At 44.8% G+C, this 9838-nt stretch overlaps 1 protein-coding gene across 1 annotated transcript; it reads left to right on the top strand.

The window, feature by feature from the left end:
* Positions 1–561: 561 nt before the first annotated feature.
* Positions 562–3016, top strand: LOC122926038 (protocadherin alpha-4-like). The gene is made up of 2 exons (XM_044277428.1): positions 562–2928; positions 3011–3016. The coding sequence occupies exons 1-2, from the start codon at positions 562–564 to the stop codon at positions 3014–3016; spliced, it is 2373 nt and encodes a 790-aa protein (XP_044133363.1).
* Positions 3017–9838: the final 6822 nt, after the last annotated feature.

The following is a 9838-nucleotide window of genomic DNA, read 5'->3' as shown; positions in this document are numbered from 1 at the left end:
TCAACTAGTCTGAAAAGAATAGCAAATAAATATACTACTATTTTTATTCCAAACAATACAAGGAAAGCAACATTTCTATTGATATAGAACCTCTATATTGAAGTTGGTACATCATTAAATAATTTATTTACATAATGCATGTTATAATAAAAATCAAATCAAGATAAGAATGCAAAAAAAGAGACATGAATATATTGACTTATTCCAGAATATGTTTTATAACATAGTATAAGAATTAAAAGGTTCTAAAATTGTTAAATACTGTATATCATTTAATAAAGGTACATTTTAAAATTTAAAATAATAAAAAAGTAAAAATATGACTACTTAAGACAGAAAAACTAATTTGAAATGCAGCCTAGAAATTGAGCACTAGATGGCACTCCACACCAACTAATAGCAGAATAGTAACAGGAAATGCATTTCTCATATGCATAAATCATTGATCTTGGGATACCAGCCATAGTAGATTATTTTTTTCCATTTTCCTCTTTCTTCCCTCAGTGAATGTGCCTTTATTCTTGGACAGATTTTGACCTTTACCTTTTCTAAATTTAAGAAATGCTCTATCAGAGACAGGATTATCAAGCACGAAAAAGATTGGTTTGTTTCTTTTTGCTACAAATATCCTGGGATATGGTCCTGAGTCAGCTGCATTATATTATTCCGGAGGAATCCAAGCATGGCACCTTTGTAGGAAGAATTGCTCAGGATCTTGGACTGGATTTAGGTGAGATTAATTCCAGAATGTTACATATTATCTCTAGAGATGAGAAGGAATATTTCCAGGTTAATCTGCAGAATGGAATCTTATTTGTTAAAGAGACAATAGACAGAGAGTCATTATGTCCAAATACTCACTTCTGCATTATTCCTCTGCAGGTTATTGTAGATAAGCCTGTGCAGATGTATCGTGTAGATGTAGAAATAGAAGATATAAATGACAATAGTCCAGTATTCTCCTCAAGAGTCACTAATCTGGTCATATCAGAAATGAAACCTTCAGGATCTCGGTTCCCATTGAAGGTAGCTGGTGATCCAGATCTTGGAACAAATTCTGTAACAAACTATGAGCTCAGTGCAAATGATTATTTTGCATTAGATTTCCAAAAATATATAAATCAAATCAAGTCATTAGAGCTTGTGCTTAAAAAAAATTTAGACAGAGAAAAGCAGTCTATTCACAATCTGACACTTACAGCTTATGATGGAGGCAAACCAAGACTGAGTGGAACCACATATATTCTTGTTAATGTGGAAGATTTTAATGATAATGCTCCCATGTTTGGTCAGCCATTTTACCAGTGCAGTGTTAATGAAAATGCTGTAGAAGGAACGTTAGTGTTCAAGCTAAATGCCACTGATCTGGATGAAGGAAGAAATGGAGAGATACTATATAAATTTAGCAACATGGTGTCAGGGGAGGCAAAAGAAACATTTATCTTAGACAAATACACAGGAGAAATAAGAGTAAAAGGGAAATTGGATTTTGAAATGGTTAACATGTATGAAATTCAGGTTGAAGCTATTGATAATGGAGATTTACAGCTAGTTGGACATTGTAAAGTTCTAGTGACTCTTGTGGATGTCAATGACAACCCTCCTGAAATGACAGTGACATCATTATCCGTTCCTGTTCCTGAAAATTCTCCTCAGGGGACAACAGTTGCCATCATCAGTGTTCATGATAAAGATTCAGGTTCAAATGGAAAAGTAAACTGCTATATTTCGGATTCTTCACCATTTAAAATAAATCCAGCTTTCATGAGTGATTTTTCTTTGACTGTGAATGAACTTTTGGACCGAGAAGTGAAAAATCAATATGAAGTTATAATTTCTGCAAGAGATGAAGGTTCTCCTTCCCTGTCTATCTCAAAAGCTCTGAAGATTGATATAAGTGATGTCAATGACAATGCTCCAAGATTTATCCAGTCAGTAGACACAATATTTATTAAGGAGAACAACCCACCAGGGTCCCATATATATACAGCATCAGCTTATGACCCAGATATTGGACAGAATTCTTTTATTACTTATTCAATTAGTGAGCGCATAATTGATGGGATCCCTATTTCCTCCTACATTTCCATTAATCCGGAAAATGGGAAGGTTTTTGCTTTAGTATCATTTGACCATGAGCAGATTGCATATTTCCAATGTCACATAAAAGCCACTGATGCTGGCCTAAAAGCTCTTAGTTCTAACCTTACTCTAAACATATTCATTGAGGATATTAATGATAATGCTCCTACATTTACCCCACTTCATTCTGAAATAACAGTTAAAACTACTAGGTCAGCAGAACCTGGACACCTGATAACTAAAGTGAAGGCCGTAGATCTGGATTCTGGATACAATGCTTGGACATTTTATAAAATAAAGGACCTGGGAGGATCTGGAAAGTCTCCTTTTACCATAGCACATCAAACTGGAGAAATTACTTTAAAACGGTCATTGACAGATTCAGATAATGATGAGTATAGATTGCATGTAATAGCTCAGGATCACGGAGAACCATTTATGACAACAGAGACTCAAATTGTCATATCTGTGGTGGAGTCTGGAGAAGAATTAAAGTTTGATAATCAAGAGACCAAGGTGACTTTTGAAGCATTTTCTGATGAAAATATTTACTTGGTTGTTGCAATCTGCATTATATCAACTATATTTCTCATTACTTTAATTGTGTTCAGTGTGTTAAGATGGCAAAAGTACAGAGATGAGGTGAATGAGCTGAAAGAAAATTACAAGATCTGCTCTAACACTGGAGGGAGCTGGATGTATTCTCAGCACACTCAATATCAAATAAGCTCCAATTCATCCCGACCTAAAAGTGACTTAATTGTCTTTACTCCGAATAACTTTCAAACACCAGGGAATGAAGAGCAAGTCAATCCACTAGGGGTAATGTTAAGCTCCTCTTATAAGGTAAGAAGAATCAAATACAATTGTTTATATCTTGTTTTATGTATATCATATTGCTTTTTATATAACAATATGTTAAAAATAGGGATGAGCGAACTCGAACTGTATAGTTCGGGTTCGTACCGAATTTTGGGGTGTCCGTGACACGGACCCGAACCCGGACATTTTCGTAAAAGTCCGGGTTCGGGTTCGGTGTTCGTCGCTTTCTTCGCGCTTTTGTGACGCTTTCTTGGCGCTTTTTGAAAGGCTGCTAAGCAGCCAATCAACAAGCGTCATACTACTTGCCCCAAGAGGCCATCACAGCCATGCCTACTATTGGCATGGCTGTGATTGGCCAGAGCACCATGTGACCCAGCCTCTATTTAAGCTGGAGTCACATAGCGCCGCCCGTCACTCTGCTCTGATTAGCGTAGGGAGAGGTTGCGGCTGCGACAGTAGGGCGAGATTAGGCAGATTAACTCCTCCAAAGGACTTGATTAACTGATCGATCTGCAGCTGTGGATCATTGAGCTGCTGATCCTCAATTGCTCACTGTTTTTAGGCTGCCCAGACCGTTTGTCAGTCACATTTTTCTGGGGTGATCGGCGGCCATTTTGTGTCTTGTGGTGCGCCAGCACAAGCTGCGACCAAGTGCATTTAACCCTCAATGGTGTGGTTGTTTTTTGGCTAAAGCCTACATCAGGGTGAAGCTGTCACACCAAGTGCATTTAACCCTCAGTAGTGTGGTTGGTCAAGCTATCACACCAAGTGCATTTAACCAGCAATAGTCTGTTCATTTTTTGGCCATATACTAAATCAGGGGCAAGCTGCGCCCGTCACCAAGTGCATTTAACCCTCAGTAGTGTGGTTGGTCAAGCTGTGACACCAAGTGCATTTAACCAGCAATAGTCTGTTCATTTTTTGGCCATATACTACATCAGGGGCAAGCTGCGCCCATCACCAAGTGCATTTAACCAGCAATAGTGTGGTTATTTTTTGGCCATATCCCAGTCTAATTCTGTCACTAAATCCATACCGGTCACCCAGCGCCTAAATACTAGGCCTCAAATTTATATCCCGCTAAATCTCTCGTTACCGCTGTCCTGTTGTGGCTGGGAAAGTTATTTAGTGTCCGTCAAAGCACATTTTTTGTTCTGGGTTGAAATACAATTCCCAATTTAGCAATTTAAAAATTTAGTGGTTTCTGCTGTATCAGAGCTATTTGAAATCTATCCCTAAAAGGGTATATAATATTCAAGGTGCACATAGGGTCATTCAGAATAACTTCACACACCCGCTACTGTGCATTTCCAAGTCTAATTCTGTCACTAAACCCATACCTGTCACCCAGCGCCTAAATACTAGGCCTCAAATTTATATCCAGCTAAATCTGTCCTTAGTGCTGTAGCTGGGCGAGTTATTTAGTGTCCGTTCAAGCACATTTCTTGTTCTGGGTTGAAATACAATTCCCAATTTAGCAATTTCATAATTTAGTGGTTTCTGCTATATCAGAGCTATTTGAAATCTATCCCTAAAAGGGTATATAATATTCAAGGTGCACATTGGGTCATTCAGAATAACTTCACACACACCCGCTACTGTGTATTTCCAAGTCTAATTCTGTCACTAAACCCATACCTGTCACCCAGCGCCTAAATACTAGGCCTCAAATTTATATCCTGCTAAATCTCTCGTTAGTGCTGTAGCTGGGCGAGTTATTTAGTGTCCGTTCAAGCACATTTCTTGTTCTGGGTTGAAATACAATTCCCAATTTAGCAATTTCATAATTTAGTGGTTTCTGCTATATCAGAGCTATTTGAAATCTATCCCTAAAAGGGTAGATCATATTGAAGGTGCACATAGGGACATTCAGAATAACTTCACACACCCGCTACTGTGCATTTCCAAGTCTAATTCTGTCACTAAACCCATACCTGTCACCCAGCGCCTAAATACTAGGCCTCAAATTTATATCCAGCTAAATCTGTCCTTAGTGCTGTAGCTGGGCGAGTTATTTAGTGTCCGTTCAAGCACATTTCTTGTTCTGGGTTGAAATACAATTCCCAATTTAGCAATTTCATAATTTAGTGGTTTCTGCTATATCAGAGCTATTTGAAATCTATCCCTAAAAGGGTATATAATATTCAAGGTGCACATTGGGTCATTCAGAATAACTTCACACACACCCGCTACTGTGTATTTCCAAGTCTAATTCTGTCACTAAACCCATACCTGTCACCCAGCGCCTAAATACTAGGCCTCAAATTTATATCCTGCTAAATCTCTCGTTAACGCTGTCCTGTTGTGGCTGGGAAAGTTATTTAGTGTCCGTTCAAAGCACATTTCTTGTTCTGGGTTGAAATACAATTCCCAATTTAGCAATTTCATAATTTAGTGGTTTCTGCTATATCAGAGCTATTTGAAATCTATCCCTAAAAGGGTATATAATATTCAAGGTGCACATTGGGTCATTCAGAATAACTTCACACACACCCGCTACTGTGTATTTCTAAGTCTAATTCTGTCACTAAACCCATACCTGTCACCCAGCGCCTAAATAATAGGCCTCAAATTTATATCCTGCTAAATCTCTCGTTAGTGCTGTAGCTGGGCGAGTTATTTAGTGTCCGTTCAAGCACATTTCTTGTTCTGGGTTGAAATACAATTCCCAATTTAGCAATTTCATAATTTAGTGGTTTCTGCTATATCAGAGCTATTTGAAATCTATCCCTAAAAGGGTATATAATATTCAAGGTGCACATTGGGTCATTCAGAATAACTTCACACACACACGCTTCTGTGCATTTCCAAGTCTAATTCTGTCACTAAATCCATACCGGTCACCCAGCGCCTAAATACTAGGCCTCAAATTTATATCCCGCTGAATTTGAATACAATACATTGGGCCAAATAATATATTTGTTGTTGTGGTGAACCATAACAATGAGAAAAACATCTAGTAAGGGACGCGGACGTGGACATGGTCGTGGTGGTGTTAGTGGACCCTCTGGTGCTGGGAGAGGACGTGGCCGTTCTGCCACATCCACACGTCCTAGTGTACCAACTACCTCAGGTCCCAGTAGCCGCCAGAATTTACAGCGATATATGGTGGGGCCCAATGCCGTTCTAAGGATGGTAAGGCCTGAGCAGGTACAGGCATTAGTCAATTGGGTGGCCGACAGTGGATCCAGCACGTTCACATTATCTCCCACCCAGTCTTCTGCAGAAAGCGCACAGATGGCGCCTGAAAACCAACCCCATCAGTCTGTCACATCACCCCCATGCATACCAGGGAAACTGTCTCAGCCTCAAGTTATGCAGCAGTCTCTTATGCTGTTTGAAGACTCCGCTGGCAGGGTTTCCCAAGGGCATCCACCTAGCCCTTCCCCAGCGGTGAAAGACATAGAATGCACTGACGCACAACCACTTATGTTTCCTGATGATGAGGACATGGGAATACCACCTCAGCATGTCTCTGATGATGACGAAACACAGGTGCCAACTGCTGCGTCTTTCTGCAGTGTGCAGACTGAACAGGAGGTCAGGGATCAAGACTGGGTGGAAGACGATGCAGGGGACGATGAGGTCCTAGACCCCACATGGAATGAAGGTCGTGCCACTGACTTTCACAGTTCGGAGGAAGAGGCAGTGGTGAGACCGAGCCAACAGCGTAGCAAAAGAGGGAGCAGTGGGCAAAAGCAGAACACCCGCCGCCAAGAGACTCCGCCTGCTACTGACCGCCGCCATCTGGGACCGAGCACCCCAAAGGCAGCTTCAAGGAGTTCCCTGGCATGGCACTTCTTCAAACAATGTGCTGACGACAAGACCCGAGTGGTTTGCACGCTGTGCCATCAGAGCCTGAAGCGAGGCATTAACGTTCTGAACCTGAGCACAACCTGCATGACCAGGCACCTGCATGCAAAGCATGAACTGCAGTGGAGTAAACACCTTAAAACCAAGGAAGTCACTCAGGCTCCCCCTGCTACCTCTTCTGCTGCTGCCGCCTCGGCCTATTCTGCTGCTGCCGCCTCGGCCTCTTCCTCCGCCTCTGGAGGAACGTTGGCACCTGCCGCCCAGCAAACAGGGGATGTACCACCAACACCACCACCACCACCTCCGTCACCAAGCGTCTCAACCATGTCACACGCCAGCGTTCAGCTCTCCATCTCACAAACATTTGATAGAAAGCGTAAATTCCCACCTAGCCACCCTCGATCCCTGGCCCTGAATGCCAGCATTTCTAAACTACTGGCCTATGAAATGCTGTCATTTAGGCTGGTGGACACAGACAGCTTCAAACAGCTCATGTCGCTTGCTGTCCCACAGTATGTTGTTCCCAGCCGGCACTACTTCTCCAAGAGAGCCGTGCCTTCCCTGCACAACCAAGTATCCGATAAAATCAAGTGTGCACTGCGCAACGCCATCTGTAGCAAGGTCCACCTAACCACAGATACGTGGACCAGTAAGCACGGCCAGGGACGCTATATCTCCCTAACTGCACACTGGGTAAATGTAGTGGCAGCTGGGCCCCAGGCGGAGAGCTGTTTGGCGCACGTCCTTCCGCCGCCAAGGATCGCAGGGCAACATTCTTTGCCTCCTGTTGCCACCTCCTCCTTCTCGGCTTCCTCCTCCTCTTCTTCCACCTGCTCATCCAGTCAGCCACACACCTTCACCACCAACTTCAGCACAGCCCGGGGTAAACGTCAGCAGGCCATTCTGAAACTCATATGTTTGGGGGACAGGCCCCACACCGCACAGGAGTTGTGGCGGGGTATTGAACAACAGACCGACGAGTGGTTGCTGCCGGTGAGCCTCAAGCCCGGCCTGGTGGTGTGTGATAATGGGCGAAATCTCGTTGCAGCTCTGGGACTAGCCAATTTGACGCACATCCCTTGCTTGGCGCATGTGCTGAATTTGGTGGTGCAGAAGTTCATTCACAACTACCCCGACATGTCAGAGCTGCTGCATAAAGTGCGGGCCGTCTGTTCGCGCTTCCGGCGTTCACATCCTGCTGCTGCTCGCCTGTCTGCGCTACAGCGTAACTTCGGCCTTCCCGCTCACCGCCTCATATGCGACGTGCCCACCAGGTGGAACTCCACCTTGCACATGCTGGACAGACTGTGCGAGCAGCAGCAGGCCATAGTGGAGTTTCAGCTGCAGCACGCACGGGTCAGTCGCACTACAGAACAGCACCACTTCACCACCAATGACTGGGCCTCCATGCGAGACCTGTGTGCCCTGTTGCGCTGTTTCGAGTACTCCACCAACATGGCCAGTGGCGATGACGCCGTTATCAGCGTTACAATACCACTTCTATGTCTCCTTGAGAAAACACTTAGGGCGATGATGGAAGAGGAGGTGGCCCAGGAGGAGGAGGAGGAGGAGGAGGAAGAGGGGTCATTTTTAGCACTTTCAGGCCAGTCTCTTCGAAGTGACTCAGAGGGAGGTTTTTGGCAACAGCAGAGGCCAGGTACAAATGTGGCCAGCCAGGGCCCACTACTGGAGGACGAGGAGGACGAGGATGAGGAGGAGGTGGAGTAGGATGAGGATGAAGCATGGTCACAGCGGGGTGGCACCCAACGCAGCTCGGGTCCATCACTGGTGCGTGGCTGGGGGGAAAGGCAGGACGATGACGATACGCCTCCCACAGAGGACAGCTTGTCCTTACCCCTGGGCAGCCTGGCACACATGAGCGACTACATGCTGCAGTGCCTGCGCAACGACAGCAGAGTTGCCCACATTTTAACCTGTGCGGACTACTGGGTTGCCACCCTGCTGGATCCACGCTACAAAGACAATGTGCCCACCTTACTTCCTGCACTGGAGCGTGATAGGAAGATGCGCGAGTACAAGCGCACGTTGGTAGACGCGCTACTGAGAGCATTCCCAAATGTCACAGGGGAACAAGTGGAAGCCCAAGGCCAAGGCAGAGGAGGAGCAAGAGGTCGCCAAGGCAGCTGTGTCACGGCCAGCTCCTCTGAGGGCAGGGTTAGCATGGCAGAGATGTGGAAAACTTTTGTCAACACGCCACAGCTAACTGCACCACCACCTGATACGCAACGTGTTAGCAGGAGGCAACATTTCACTAACATGGTGGAACAGTACGTGTGCACACCCCTCCACGTACTGACTGATGGTTCGGCCCCATTCAACTTCTGGGTCTCTAAATTGTCCACGTGGCCAGAGCTAGCCTTTTATGCCTTGGAGGTGCTGGCCTGCCCGGCAGCCAGCGTTTTGTCTGAACGTGTATTCAGCACGGCAGGGGGCGTCATTACAGACAAACGCAGCCGCCTGTCTACAGCCAATGTGGACAAGCTGACGTTCATAAAAATGAACCAGGCATGGATCCCACAGGACCTGTCCGTCCCTTGTCCAGATTAGACATTAACTACCTCCCCATAACCATATATTATTGGACTCCAGGGCACTTCCTCATTCAATCCTATTTTTATTTTCATTTTACCATTATATTGCGAGGCTACCCAAAGTTGAATGAACCTCTCCTCTGCCTGTGTGCTAGGCCTAAATATATGCCAATGGACTGTTGCAGTGGTGGGTGACGTGAAGCCTCATTCTCTGCTATGACATGCAGACTGATTCTCTGCTGACATGAAGCCAGATTGTCTGTTACGGGACCTCTCTCCTCTGCCTGTGTGTGTGCTGGGCCTAAATATATGCCAATGGACTGTTGCAGTGGTGGCTGACGTGAAGCCTCATTCTCTGCTATGACATGCAGACTGATTCTCTGCTGACATGAAGCCAGATTCTCTGTTACGGGACCTCTCTCCTCTGCCTGTGTGTGTGCTGGGCCTAAATATATGCCAATGGACTGTTGCAGTGGTGGCTGACGTGAAGCCTCATTCTCTGCTATGACATGCAGACTGATTCTCTGCTGACATGAAGCCAGATTGTCTGTTACGGGACCTCTCTCCTC

Source organism: Bufo gargarizans, chromosome 2, assembly GCF_014858855.1.
Source record: "Bufo gargarizans isolate SCDJY-AF-19 chromosome 2, ASM1485885v1, whole genome shotgun sequence".
Classification (NCBI taxonomy): Eukaryota; Metazoa; Chordata; class Amphibia; order Anura; family Bufonidae; genus Bufo; species Bufo gargarizans.
Note: the sequence above shows the minus strand (reverse complement) of the source record. Positions and strands in the feature narration are given on the sequence as shown.